Source organism: Tamandua tetradactyla, chromosome 16, assembly GCF_023851605.1.
Source record: "Tamandua tetradactyla isolate mTamTet1 chromosome 16, mTamTet1.pri, whole genome shotgun sequence".
Lineage (NCBI taxonomy): Eukaryota > Metazoa > Chordata > Mammalia > Pilosa > Myrmecophagidae > Tamandua > Tamandua tetradactyla.
The window spans coordinates 71133077-71147664 of record NC_135342.1 but is presented as its reverse complement, the minus strand read 5'-3'; the positions used below and the strand labels follow the sequence as shown (position 1 = coordinate 71147664).

Genomic DNA, 14588 nt, shown 5'->3' with positions numbered 1-14588 from the left:
ACAATAACTTACAAAACCAAACAAACAAATTCTAAGGGCAAAGGGGACTGTCACTGTACATAACAAAGGGTTTTCTTGGGTGAACAACCATCCCAGGCTGCCCAGGACTGAGGGAGTTCACAGGATGCAAGACTTTCACTGCTAAAGCCAAGAACAGTTGGTCTTCCCACTGCTAGTACCACACAGGCAATCAGGGCCCCTGAGATAGTCCTTTCCTTTAGGGGACCCTACTCTGGCCTTACTCCTACTACGTCACTGTCCATGTTCCCGGGGGGACTCAAGGGGAGAGGTGATGTGCCCACTTGGAACACTGTTCCCTCCAGTCCACTCCCAGAACACAGAATTCCCAGCCTCAAGGCTCTAAGCAGGCTTCCAGGGGAACAGACCATCTCCTGAACACAGGACCAGGCCCTGGAGGCACAGGCCAGGTAAAGGAGGGAAAGATGGGGCAGCGTAAGACCCCTGCTTCCTCTTGGACCCTCGTTCCCAGCGCTGGAAATGTTAGCGCAGCCAGGATTTTGCACAGTATGTATTTATTGAACAATGGAATCTCATGTCAAGTTCAAATATATCCTGGCACGGATGGACAGCAATTGGGATGACCGAGGAAACAGAGGCGCTTAAGAAAACTTGAGATGCTTTATTTCAAAAATGCTTTGAAGTTGGACATTTATTATGGGAGCTTCCATAGCGTATCATTTAGGAATACCTTAATAGATAGCAAATGATAAAATACACAAAGGAAAGGATCAATCAAGGGATATGATCCTAGGGGTACAAATAGCCATGGTGATCTTCTCCTTCTTAAACTGGGCAATGCATATACAGATGTCTACTTAAAAAAAAAAACCTTCAATACACTTTAAAATGTATATATGCTGTAAGATGTTAACAACAGAGGAAATTGGGTGTGGGGTACAGTGATTCTCTGTATCATCTTTGCAATATTAAATCCAAAACTATTCAAAAAATAAAAATTTATTTAAATATAAATACAGTATATCACATGTATCACAATAAAAACAATCAAAATTGCAGTGTGCATATTCCACTATAAAATGATATTATACTATGAATAAAAGCAATCACCAGAGAACACTTTTTACACAAAATAGCCTGCATCGTTAAATCTGAACATGTAGGATGTAAAATAGTTTAAGAATGATGATTCTATTTTTGTGATTTACAAATGCTTTCATCCAGTCTTTCATTTTATGCCTGTGTTTTTTTCTTCCTTATCTCTTTTTAGTGCTTTTGAATCTTTTCCTTTGTAGTGAAAGCTCTTGGTTAAGTTGTTTTATAAATATTACTGTTTATTAAAGAATGTGTTCCCATGGAAGGCCATAAAGTCAGTCATATATTTCCAAAGGTTTTATAGACAACCTAGTTCAGACATTAAGAAATCTCAGGAAAGGAAACAATTATATCTTTTAAGATTGTTGGCTTTATGCTATCTTTTACAGTAATGGTATACATAAGGTTTTTGCTTTGTTTGGTTTGCTTTTAAGGTCAGGTGAACTGATTCATGTTCTCTGTGCCTATTGTCAATTCCCAGAAAGAATTTGTAATTTATTGATTACACCCACACACTCACAATCAAAAACTGCTATAGTCAAAAATCAAAGTGACCAACTTCAAAGCATTTTTTGAAACAAACCATTCATACAATTTATGAGCCCAAATCATCAAGTTTGGGCTACTTTCACCAAATTCAAAAGTGATTCTAGACAGGAGCGGGCCACAGTGGCTCACTGGCAGAGTTCTCACCTGCCATGCCGGAGACCCGGGTTCAATTCCCGGAGCCTGCCCATGGCAAAAAAAGAAAAAAGTGATTTTAGACAGAAGCAACTATTTAAATGCAAAATAGCAACAACAATAATATACAACACACATAAAAGCTTAATTAGAAATAAGTCTTACCACTGACTGTTGCAAAACTTTGCATTTCTAATGGTGAAAGAACATTTTAATTTTCCAGTAATAAAGATTCATTCTGTTTCCAAGGCTTCCTTTTCCAGGCTCTTAATCCAATCAAATATCCACTGGGCAGGAAATGCTTCGTTTGTTTTTGGTCTCTAAGGGAAATGGGCTGGTGTTGAACACTGATGCTCTGATTTTATCAAATGCATCAGTGCATTATTACCAGCAATGAGAAGCGGTTGCTATGGCCAATTAAGTTAAATTATTCGTCCATTGGCATAATGTTACCCTCCTGCATTGGGGAGGGGGAAAGCAACAGGATGATCTAGAGAAGCTAATAGGCATGATGAGGAAAATACTGCAATAAAATCAGGCCATAAAATTAAAAAAAGACATATAAGGACCATTTAACATTAGGAAAATATAACAAGGTCTGAAGGTAAGAACTGGAGAGGGTGGCCTACATAAACTCAATCTCATTACAGAAATCATAAACTTAAGTCCGCCTAGTTGTATTGCATTGTAGGTTACAATTTGTCATCTTGACCCATTCAACATTTCCATGCTCAGAAAAAGGGAGAAGGTATTCCTTAATATTAACATGATAAAACATTATAAGAAAAAAAAAATGATGACTTCCCCCAGATGTAAGGGTATAAACACAAACATGGCTCAACTGCCCATATGGCCTGACCCCTTTCCTTACCTCCAAAATAATAGGTGTCACCTGAATAAATCTGTTCAGGTCCCAGGAAAGGAGCTGCAGCAGCCACTTGGCCATCCACTGTCATACCCAGGTGATTCCTTTTAGCAGATAAAGAGACAGAATGCCACTGCCCATCGTTTAATCCAGCTCCTGGGGGAGATGAAACCAGTTAAAAGTGGTATCTGTGCAGTGAACATGACAAAAAGTTGGTTTAAGACAGCACTATCCATACCCCTCAATCAAGTATAACATTTACATCTATTAATACCAAGGAAATGAAAAGGAAGGTAGAAAAGGCAATCTGTTGGGAAATCAGCACCTTCTATGTGGAAAATAGTGTCTTGTTATCTTTCTTTCTTTGAGGCTTCAATAGAAGAGAACAAAATCCTTAACCCTGAACACTGCTGAAAAGCCAAAACCTGCCATTTACAGGGCACAGACAGATTTTCGGCTTTTATTCATGTCATTTTCCTTTAAAGGGGAAGAGTGTGGGAAGAAGTACAGATATTTTCCAAAATTCTGGATTATCCATAGTAAAATGTGTTATCTATTTTTTTTTGCACTTTTGCATATTCATCTTCCATACTAGTCTAGAGGAATAGTTAGTCAACCATATCAAGTCAGTCATTATAAAAATATTTGAAGAACCTATTAATAAACACTGAAAGTTAGAAAATAAAGAAAGGTATAAAATCATATACATGCAATCCTAATTTTTGTATGAATGTGGGAAAAGACCAAAAGGAAATATTTTGACATATAAACAGCAATTTGGGGATGAGGGAATTGAGTTTGCTTTCATTCATGTTTGCATTCTTTCATATTTTCCAAGTTACATACCCACACAAGCAAAAACTGCTGTGGTTAAAAATCAAGGCATTGTTATTGTTTCTATAAAAACACTCTCTAGTCTCTCCTAAAGTGGTCCTAGTCTTACGAATTCATGGTGTGGCACCTCTTTTCCCTCTTAAAGGGAATGAAGCCCACAAGGGACTCTGTTAGAATCACGAGCACATGCATTGTAAGCCTGCAGCTTCTCTGATACACATTTACCAGTAAGGTTTACATCGCTGACATACAATCAACCCTGTATGATTCCGCAGATAAAATATAAACACAAATACACGTGCTTTATCAAACCCAAAGAGCATGGGCCCCTTTTCTGATACTATGTGCAATTTCTTTTTTTCCCAGCTATTTTCTTTCCACAAGCTTTCAGACAGAAAATGCTTTGAAACTCCCTTAGGGAGTTACAGCTTTTTGCCCTGAATGTATTTAATATAATGCAAATCGCAGCCTAGGCACTGAAGCTTATTTTTACTTTATATCCATGAAGCAAAAATGATTTTGAGAGACCCAACTCTGGTTTGGTTTGTCAAAGATAATAGGAAAATACCTGCAAACTGAAATATGAAGATTGGAAGAATGTAGGTTAGATACTTTTAGGCACATTTTCTAAGAGTTGATTCCAAAATAGACAACTGAAAGAAGTGACGTAATCCCTGACAGTATGAGATTGGACTAAAATAAATGAAATGTCCCAGATTTGTTTTCTAGTCCTTCTTTTAGGACACATATACAGTGAACACCCATCTCTACAGCTTTGAATTATGTGGACACACACTGCTCCCTACTCTCTGCCCCCCGGTCCCCAGCATGTCTCCTACCAGTTCTTACTCAAAGCTCGGATGTGCTTTGTGTACATAATTAACTTGCATTTCTTTTATTTTAGCTTCTCCATTAGACTAGTATAAAGCATTTCTTATACTACCTTTGAGATGAACACTTGATTTTCTAATCTATTGTGGGTTGAAACTTTTATAAAACATTTTAAAAATGAATGCTTGGAATTTTGATAAACATAGAAATCAAATCCAAGCCCAGTGACCATGTGCTTAAACCAGAAAGGCTTTATTGCTATAAGAGTTTCCAGAGAGTTTCTACTCTCAATTATATTCTTATCTTGTGTTGGATCGGTGACAAATATCTCACTGAACCAGCGAGAGTCCAGAGAGCACACTTGGAGCAGCACTGCTCTAGGCAAACGACATCTATTACAAGCGAGTTGTGGAAACAGCTCTCTCAAAGCTCCCCACAAACATGACAACATCACATTCAGCTAGCTGGTGAGAAGGGGGCAGTTAACTGAGTCAAATTACAAAGTTAACTGTCACTTGTGACACCAACTGCAAGTTTGGAGGTTCCCAAAACCACCCTTGGGTTTGATCATTCACTAGAAAGACCCACAGGACCCAATGAAAGCTGTTATACTCAAGGCTGTGGTTTATTACAGGAAAAGACACAAATTAAAATCAACTAAAGGAAGAGACACATAAGGCAGGGTCTAGGAGGTTCTATACCTGAAGCTCCCTCCCTCCTCTCCCATGGAGTCAGGATGCATTACCTCTAGGTATCTACATGTGACAACACGCACAGTGTACCACCAACCAGGGAAGCTCACCCCAGCTTCAGAGTGCAGAGTTTTTATTGGGGATCCATTACCTATGCATCACTGATTGATTAATTTTTCACGTGGCTGAGAGCCTCCAGAACTACTGCTACCATGTGACCCAAAGTCCCCAACCCTAAACCACATGGGAGGCCTTTCTGGCAGTGGTCATCTGCCACCCTAAGACTGTCAGGTGTGGCCAGATCCCACCCAGAACAAGGGTATGACATAGATTACCTCCCAGAAGCCAAGGAAAAGGCCAGACCTCCCCTTGGGCAATGCCAAATTCTTTACTGTATAATACCAGAAACTTCTCTCTCTCTCACTCTCTCTCTAAGAGTGACAGAGACTGAAAATATTTTGTGTCATGAAGGATGTTATAGGATCAATATAATATGTTTTCTAATTTAGACTAATGTAATAGTGTTAAATATTTCAAAAATGATAGAGGCTGGCATCTTTTTTAATCATTCAAAATGAATATTTGCAAAATTGTGTCACATTAAAATTTTAGTCTGATAATTTAAACATCTACACAATTCAGTTCTTTCTGAACACAGTTTAATCTGATTCCATAGTAAACTATAACAACTCTGACTTTTTCAAACATCTTAGGTAATCTATATCTTCAGCAACTAAGAAAAATTCACCTACCCTTATATAATGGAAATATTTAGTATCATAAATAAAGTAAAATAAGTCATAAATAAATACTTGATTCTCTTTGAAGTGTCATTACAATGCATTCTGACTACTGATTTAATTATCGAATACCGTATTTGTGAAACATTGGTGAAAAGTCTACACCTATGGGAGAACAAACTGACCATGCATCGACCTATCATTTAAGTAGTCGATTTTCAAGTACAGTGCATACTTGCGTCACTGAAACTAGCAAAAATTAATATTTTAAGAGAACCTGGAAAGATGGGGGGAAAGGGAATTGGTAAATAAAGTAGACTTGTATTACCTGAAATGAAACAAATTTGCCATATTGACGTTCAAATTTAATCTAGTCTCCTTACCATTAGTTAAGGAAATAATCACACTAAGTCATAGGATGTTATGATGGATTATATTACATATGGGTTTACATATTAGAGATTTTAAAATGATTGGAATACTGTATATAGTCTTAAACCTGGTAATTTACTAAGCATTCATTCCTGGAAAACGGATGGAAATGAACGTGCTTTGTGGGACTGACAAAAGTAATATTGTAGTGAAGCAGTTTCTTTAAGACACTGAGTATAAGAACTTAGGTTATGAATATAACCACTTCACATAATGTCAAATACATCACAATAAACTACACATTAATGGCAAGCTTACATTTTTAGACTATGGTTTGAGGGAGCCTATTAATTATTAATATGATATTGATTAATTTATATTCTTTACAAGCATGCACATCTACCACATTTTTAGTATTATGTAAAAAGTTGTAACACAGGGTGGTACAGTGATGACTTAGTTTAATTCTTGCCTGCTGTACCGGGGACCTGGGTTCGATTCCCAGTACCTGCCCATGTATTAAAAAAAAAAGAAAAAGTTATAGCATAGTACCTCTTCGAAAAAAGATAGTTTATACTAAATTTTCATCTCCAACCTTTAACCTGAAGTGATATATGAACCAACAAACACACACACACACACACACACACAAAGATACATAAAGAATAAGTATCTGTGTATCCATTTACATGCTTGTTTTTCTTAGATTTGGCATTGTAACTTTCCTTTCCTTTAGCTCCCCACCCTTTCAAGTCATATTCTTTGAATTTTGGTCATAATTAATATAGAGAGAGTAGTAACAATGGAATCTTTAAAGTGTTTTTAAAGATCATTTATTAAATTAATATAGCTATTTTCCATGATGTGACTTTTATCTGCTTAAATTGGATGTTATTCTCTCTTTGTGAAAACGTGATGAGATCCCTTGTCAGGAGCTCTCTAATTATAACGAAGACACAAAAATATCGCTCACTGAAAGTGCTGACCTAAATTGGGTATTAATTTCCCAGATACTAATATAGTCCCCTTAATTATATTACTTCTAAAAATTAAAACTATTCCCTGTAGTCTAGAAGTGAAGAGAATTCCATTTGGTGTCCAAACTGAGACACTTTGCATAAATCTTTGCATCCCCCCTGAAATGTATCCAACTCTGCACAGAAAACATCAGCAAGTCAGTTTGACTAGATATTTGGGTTTTGCATTGCACGCTAATATAGAGATAGAGATACAAACCCAGCAAGACCACTCCCCTTCTCGCCGCTCTCAGACTCTTGGAAAAACATAGCCCCTCTCCTCCCTCTTTGTCCCAACTACTCAACTTTATCTGGAAAATAAAATCAACCAGATAGAAGCTCTAGCCCTCAATCTATAAATCCATCCAGCAAAAGCAAAATGAAACAAAACAAAATCCTCTGAGGGAGAACCCTTCCTTCCCCACTTCCTTCTTCCTCTAAGAAGGAAACAACAAAAAGACAAAACAAATTGGTTACCATCTATGCTGGTTTGAATTGTCGTGTACCCCAGAAAAGTCAAGTTTTTAATCTTCATTCAACATTGCTGAGTGGGATCTTTTTGATTGTTCCCGTGGAAATGTGACCCACCCAATTGTGGGTGGTAACTTTTGATTAGATGGTTTCCATGGAAATGCGTCTCCACCCATTCAAGGTGGGGTTGCCTACTGGAGCCCTTTAAGAGGATGCCATTTGGGAAAAAGCTTTAGAGCCAGGAGAGCCCACACAGTCAGAGACATTTGGAGATTAAAGAAAATGCCCCAGGGAAGCCAATGAAGAAGTTGGGAGAGAGAGCTAGTTTATATTGCCATGTGCCTTTCCAGATGACAGAGGTGTTCTGGACCTACCAGCCTTTCTTGAATCAAGATAGCTTTTCCTGGGTGCCTTAGTTTGGACATTTTCATGGCCTTGGAACTGTAAATTTGCAACTTACTAAATTCTGCTTTTTAAAAGCCATTCTGTTTCTGGTATATTGTATTCTAGTAGCTTTTACAAACTAAAACACTATCTGTCATTGGTCAAGAAAGCCAAGTGGCGATTTGGGCCCACTGTAACAAAAAACATGCCCAACAAAAACAGAAACAGGGTCTTCTTTCCAGGAATAAGGCAGACAGTAGAGAAGGATTCTGCTTCCTTCTCTATTGGAGGTATATTGTTATACCTCCAATATAGGCATTATCATCCGCACATTTCGAAGGTAGTAACTGAGTTTACAAAAGTTAAATGATTTGCTTGAATACATACATCTCATAGATGAAAGAGTTAGTATTCAAACCCAGCTCTGCCTTTTCTATTGTGCCCTGCCACATTCAGAAATGAAAATGGGCTATAGGAATCATCAGTGGCCAAGATGATGTCATGTTTCATAAGTCAATCACTCTCCAAGTATCTCTCATCATCAGGACACACTGTTTTCATTATTTCCTTACACATATAGCAAAACCAAGAAATGCAAAACTGATAGAAGTACCACAATATTTCCTATCTCCTGAGGATTTAGAATAATTGAAAAAAAAAAAAAAAAGAGTACCATTCCAGAAGGGTAGATCATGGTTTAATGGGATGCCATCAGGAGGTTTACAGAAAATGCAGTGGAGGTGCTTTTTCAAACATCACACATGCTCAAGGATATTTTGAAAGATATAGTTATGACTCTAATACAAATACAAAATGAACATGTTTGAAATATTTTCTTTAACTCATTATTTACTGAGGCAACCAGTAAAATGTTAGAACCCAGTCAAATGGCAATCCAAATACAGATTTCTTCAGGAGTGGGGAAGGGAAGTCAGTTGACTCTACCAAAGGCAAATATCATTTGCTTGTCCACCGCAAGGATCAATTGCATCTCCCCAGTTATCTAAATTTACAGATTTCAACTGTTCAAAGACTATAATGAAAACCCCAGATACCCACAGAATTAAATAAACCTAGTAAGTGTGCTGGGCAAAGTCTAACACTCCATTGAAGACACCCAGCAAACTTCTGATCCATTTCTAAGTCTAATACATTTCCTCAGAATATACTGATTTATCAGGAGCAGGTGGGGGTGGAGGGTTGAGAGGAAATTTTTATTCCCCCAGAACTATAATTTTGGTTAATGAAGATTGCTAGTGTTAGAGCCATATTTAAAAGGAAATAGGGCTCAGTTGCCTCTAGGGGAGGATAATGATAATCTTATTAACTCAAGTATTCATTTATTAAACAAATATTAATTTTTGGCTATATGCAAAATCTTCTGGAGAGGGAACACAGAGATAATGAAATCGTACAAATCCATGTGTTTTGCCTGTGGGATTGCATTTATTACCTGCTGTGATGTCAATGGGTGATTTTCCTGGCTGGTAGAGATTCAGTTTAAGTTTCCCATCTCGAAGAAAGAGGAGGAGACCTCCTGAAAGAAGTTGAAGTTCACTGAATAGCAGGAGCCCTGCCTTATTCCAGGTTCGAAATTGAAAAGTGGCAGAAACCTCACCCCCTCCGGAAGTGCCTGGCAGTGCTAAGTAACTCCTGGAGCTCAGAAAAGTCACAGGCACTGATTGTGGTTGTGAACAAGAAAAGGACACGTTTCCCTGAGGATGAAACAAAAGAACAAGCTTTCAGAGTGACAATCACATCACACTAGTAATAGATGTCCGACTATTCACAAAGGCTGTTTATCGACCTCACACCATCTTCAATTTAAGACAACACAGACAAGTTTGTTATCAACATGATAACTCAAGTCCTTGTCATTTATCTTAAAGGTTCTTCAAACCCAGTGATATTACGGTCAGACACACCTTTCCCTGGGTTTCCTGGGTGAATATATATACCTACAACTTTGTCATTACTTGTTTCACAAAAAATAGGATCTGTGTTTATGTATTTTACTATATCATGCTTTTATCACTAAATAATACCTAATGGAAATCCCTTCAAGTTATTTAGCATAATTCTAACACATTCTAACACATGAGTGGCTGCATAATATTCTATTATGTGAATGTTCCAATTTTTACTCAATTATTTCCCTGTTAATGGATATTCACTTTGCTTCCAGGTCTTGCCTCTTTCAACAAAGCTGTTATAAATACCTGCATGTTTCTACAGACACTGGTATTTTTAGTTATCTGGAAGAGTGCTCTAGATGTAGAACTACGGTACCCATATGTTTCAATAAATGCTGACAGATTGTTTTATAAAAAAAGTTAAAATTCTCCACATTTCCTCCCATAATATATGAGGATATCCTTTTCCTCACATCCTTGCCAACAAGAGGTATTATATGTCTTTTTAAATTTCTACTGGCTCATGACTTTGACATCTCATTCTTGTTTATCTTGAATTTACCTGACTCCTGGCAAATTTGAGCATTTTTTATTAAAGTGGTGCTTTCCTAGACTTATTTTTCCAGGAATGGTCTGCTCCTATCTTCTGTCTACTTTTCATTTTCTTTTCCTTTTTTTTTTCTTATGTTTGTCTTTTTCTTATCATATGCCCATTGTCAGAATATTTGACACATATTCTTTCTTGATCTAATGGTTTTACAATGGATCTTCTTAATAGACTGGAATTGCATTATATAATATCCATTAAAATACTCTATATGACAAAAGTATAATGCTACTGGAGTAAGATACATATTTATGGATTTAGAACAACTTTAAAATCTGAATTATTTAGAAATAATTAAGCAGTTTCCTTAACATGATTCAGAAATGAAGATTCTTTTAGTTTTTACTTAAAATAATACTTAAATTTTCTAGATACAGAGTTGAAAAGTTGATTAAATCAGCTTTATTTAGAAAAATGCACACTGATATTAGAACATCTTGGCCAAACAAAAATATTTGGTTACATTCTGATTCTGTTCAAAGTGGATCACTTTTCATTGTAAACAAATAGCTTGGTCCAATGAATGAAGTGGCAAAAGATGAAGAGTAAACCGGACTGACCATAACATAAAGGCTATTAAAACCTTGTAAAAATGGAAGCATTTTTTACCAGTGACAGTTTTGTTTTTCTCTTCATTTGGCCAGCTGCCTGCTTCCCTACAGAGCGGCAAATCCCCTTGCCAAGGAAGAGTGTGTATTAGTTACATGAGCAGTTTCTGGAAATTGATCTTGTGTGCAACACTTACATATACCCACACCTATCTATCACCTATCTGTATATGTAATCTAATATTTTTATTTTCTTCTAAAATAATTTTTCGTATCTAAAATCTCACTAGATGCTCTACTTATAGACAAGCTATCAATTTATGCACAGAATTAAGTATAAAATACATCACAAATAATAAATATTCCCACGATATGTTGGGGATTTGGTGAGAGTGAACATGAACTTAAATTTACATCGTTTGAATTTTGCGAGATGAAAGAAAATTTTTTTTAATGTTTTAAGTGGGTTATGCTGGAAACTATCTTTCCCAGATTCTCCTTCCTTGTGTGGTTCTGGGTAAAAAAAAAAAAAATAGCCAGAAAGGGAACCTGCGTGATGTGACAGTTGGGTGTCAGGAGTAGAACACAGACTCTTATCTTCTGAAGGTCCTTCAGAGACCATCCCTGGTCAAGGATGGTCCTGGACTGCTGGTCTGTTCCATCTCGCCCTTGCTGCCTTCCTTCTGCTCTGCTTCTTCTCCCTGACTGCTGGCCTCACTGATCGATGGCAAGCCCAGGACCACCACCAGATGCCTGGCTGGGAACCCACAGAAGCAGGAGCTACCCAGGGGCAACCACTTCCAGAAGCCAGAAGTCTCTCAAGAGGGTCCTTCACGAGCTGAAAGTGTTTGATTTCTTGGATTCCCCTACAAGCTTCAACTTGTCCACCCACCCTAGTGCTTCAGGCAGAATTAATGATTTTGATCGGATCTTCCAACTTCCCCTACCAGACCAGCCCTTTCTTAGCACCTCTAACAACTGTGACAATCCAAGTCCTACAATCAATCTCATATTCACAACACAAGTAATGACAGCTGCTTCCCAGATTGAGCCCTGAGTAGTACAGTTATATTTAAATTCTGCCACATTTTCATAGAATTAGAATATAATGCAGCCTGACCAAGATTGCCATTTGGACAGATGGGGCAGATGCAGTGTTGTAACAGCCTATTAGTTTATTTTATTTGTTATGAATGACCATGACAAAATACAGGTTTTTCAAATGTCCCTCTAATATACACGATATTATTCGATTCTAGGAACTCTGTAATGTTTCTCTAGTGAGTTTATCAGGGAATATCTAATTAAGAGATTGACAGAGCAAAAGAAATTGTCTCCTGGGACTAATAATTTTGCAATGAAATTAAAATATCAACTGTAAGTAGAAATTTGCTTTATTGCACATAAAAATAAAATAACCATGCCCTGTGAATTATAACTTCTTTAAACGGACTCAGTCACTTATATGTACAGTGCCAATCAAAGAAAACTTTCCAAGTAATAAAAGTAATCCTTAAAACGTGATACCAAATGGGTATCCAATATGGAGTGATTTCATTGGGTGGAGAAAGCAGAATGGCTTTACTTCTTCTTTTCAATGGAGACTCTCTTACCATAGTGGTGATCTGTGATTGGCGTTGCTTGGCCAAATCGATGATATCCACTCCATTATAATAGAGATTTTCTAAACACCCATGAAAATTTTTGCGTGAGAATGACACTGATTTTCCAGGTGCTGGGATCCCTCCAAAGCTGATCTTAGAAAGAAAAATGGCATCAATAATATTGTTTAGTAATGTTCTGATGTCTGCTTAAATATTTACGCTTAGCAAGGTTAGCTGTAATCATCACAGATGAATTTTCCATCACTCTATCTACACTGCCTTATTGTTCATTTCAAATGGATATCTAAAAATAAAAGATGAAGATTTTAAAACAAATTTATATGCATTCAGTTTTCATTTACGCTACAGCTTGATTACCCTTACAGGTTCCTAATCACACCTGGTTTTGATATGCATCGGTTGATGAAGAAAAATACATTTTCATGTCCATGGTAAATCTTGATCTGCTTATTAGTTGTAATTGATTATAATATTTTCTTTTATATTTATTTCAGGCACACAGTGATATTTGTGCATCTGAGTCAATCGGTAATTAATTAATCAGTCAATGGGCTTGTTACTAAATTTTCCCCAGAAATCTACAATTGTCCAGAGATCTATTTGTGACACAAAGAGATCCTGTACCACACATCTTATATTTACTTGTGGTATTTAAAGATCTCTTCATGGAGACGTGTTCCTACATGTGGCATGACTACACATCTGTGGTTAAGAAAGATGGTCTTGATCTGTAATAACAAGTTAACATATTGTGAGGGAGAGGACACCTTGGTACCTTATATCCAAGCCTGTGACTGTTAGCAGGTGAGTTAGGTCACCTTGGGAAAGGTTTCACCAGAACCGTCATTTACTTTGAATGCAGCATTCTCTGTGGCATATTTTTAGGGGAAGAGCCATGCCACATCTCCATCGTAAAATTGCTATGAATTAAAATGCACTTATCACACCTCATGATCGAGATGCAGGTGGTTGAATTCTCCCTGCGCATGGAAACGATGCTTGTGTTCATCCAGCGAAATGTTGACGTGTCTGCCCCAGCGCTGGAGGAGAACCGAATGCCAATGCTCATCATCCAACAAACTGCCCAGGGGGAGACTGGTTAGGGCCTGAGAGGGGGGCAGCTTAGCTTCACCTTAGAAGAGGAAAAAAATAAAAACACCATAATTCCCAGCTAAAAAAGAAGAGAAAATGGTTTATATTTGTGGAACAACATAATTCATAATAACGTCAACTATTTCCTCCCATGCATTCCATCCCAAACACTAGTATGGCTTTATCTGAGGCTTGATTATAATATCCTTTGGAACTTGATGTCATTTCTCCCACCATTAATTCGTTTTATTATTATTACTCATTGCAGGCTCATTTTCTATGTAAATTTTATCTTTGTTATAACCTCATTATTTTTATGACATCAATATTTTTCAATGACCCATCCTTTTTTTTTTACGATGTTAAAAAATAGCTATGTAGTCATATTGGTGCTGTATAGAAAACACAGAATGAGGTCTTAGCCAATTTTCCAACTATGAACTCTTTTTGCATGAAAATACAATATTATATTGTGTGTCTCTTTACACCAGCCTTTAAATTTGAGAACAGTATATCTAAGCTGTTAAAAGATAAGCTCTAAAACATAGTTAACCTAAATGACATCAGAATAACCAGATTTTCAGGCATCTAACAATAGTTTTACCTGAATTAATAAGTAAAAAGAGTTTTCCTCTTCTTAATTCCAGTGTGATGTGGTCTCCATTTTGCCCCTCTCTGTGGAGTAGAATGCCGTCACTCTGCATGGTTTTAAATTTCAAAGCAATAATATCTTTTATTGGATTCATGGATTTTTTATTAAATCTGTAGAGAAGTGAACTTTTTCCATCAAGATCAACCACCTCTGATTCTAGAGACAAAGATATTAAAAAGTCATTCAGAGAA

The 14588-nt window shown here is 36.9% G+C and overlaps 1 protein-coding gene across 2 annotated transcripts in view; it reads right to left on the bottom strand.

Moving 5' to 3' along the window:
- The window catches only part of CNTNAP4 (contactin associated protein family member 4), a 270914-nt gene that overhangs the window by 86658 nt on the left and 169668 nt on the right, over window positions 1-14588 (bottom strand). For both annotated transcript variants that reach the window (XM_077133653.1, XM_077133652.1), the window contains exons 5-9: window positions 14350-14553; window positions 13601-13785; window positions 12642-12785; window positions 9414-9675; window positions 2627-2776 (exon numbers count right to left, since the gene is read on the bottom strand). In XM_077133653.1, coding sequence (XP_076989768.1) covers window positions 2627-2776; window positions 9414-9675; window positions 12642-12785; window positions 13601-13785; window positions 14350-14553 — 945 coding nt within the window. The remainder of the gene's footprint in view (window positions 1-2626; window positions 2777-9413; window positions 9676-12641; window positions 12786-13600; window positions 13786-14349; window positions 14554-14588) is intronic.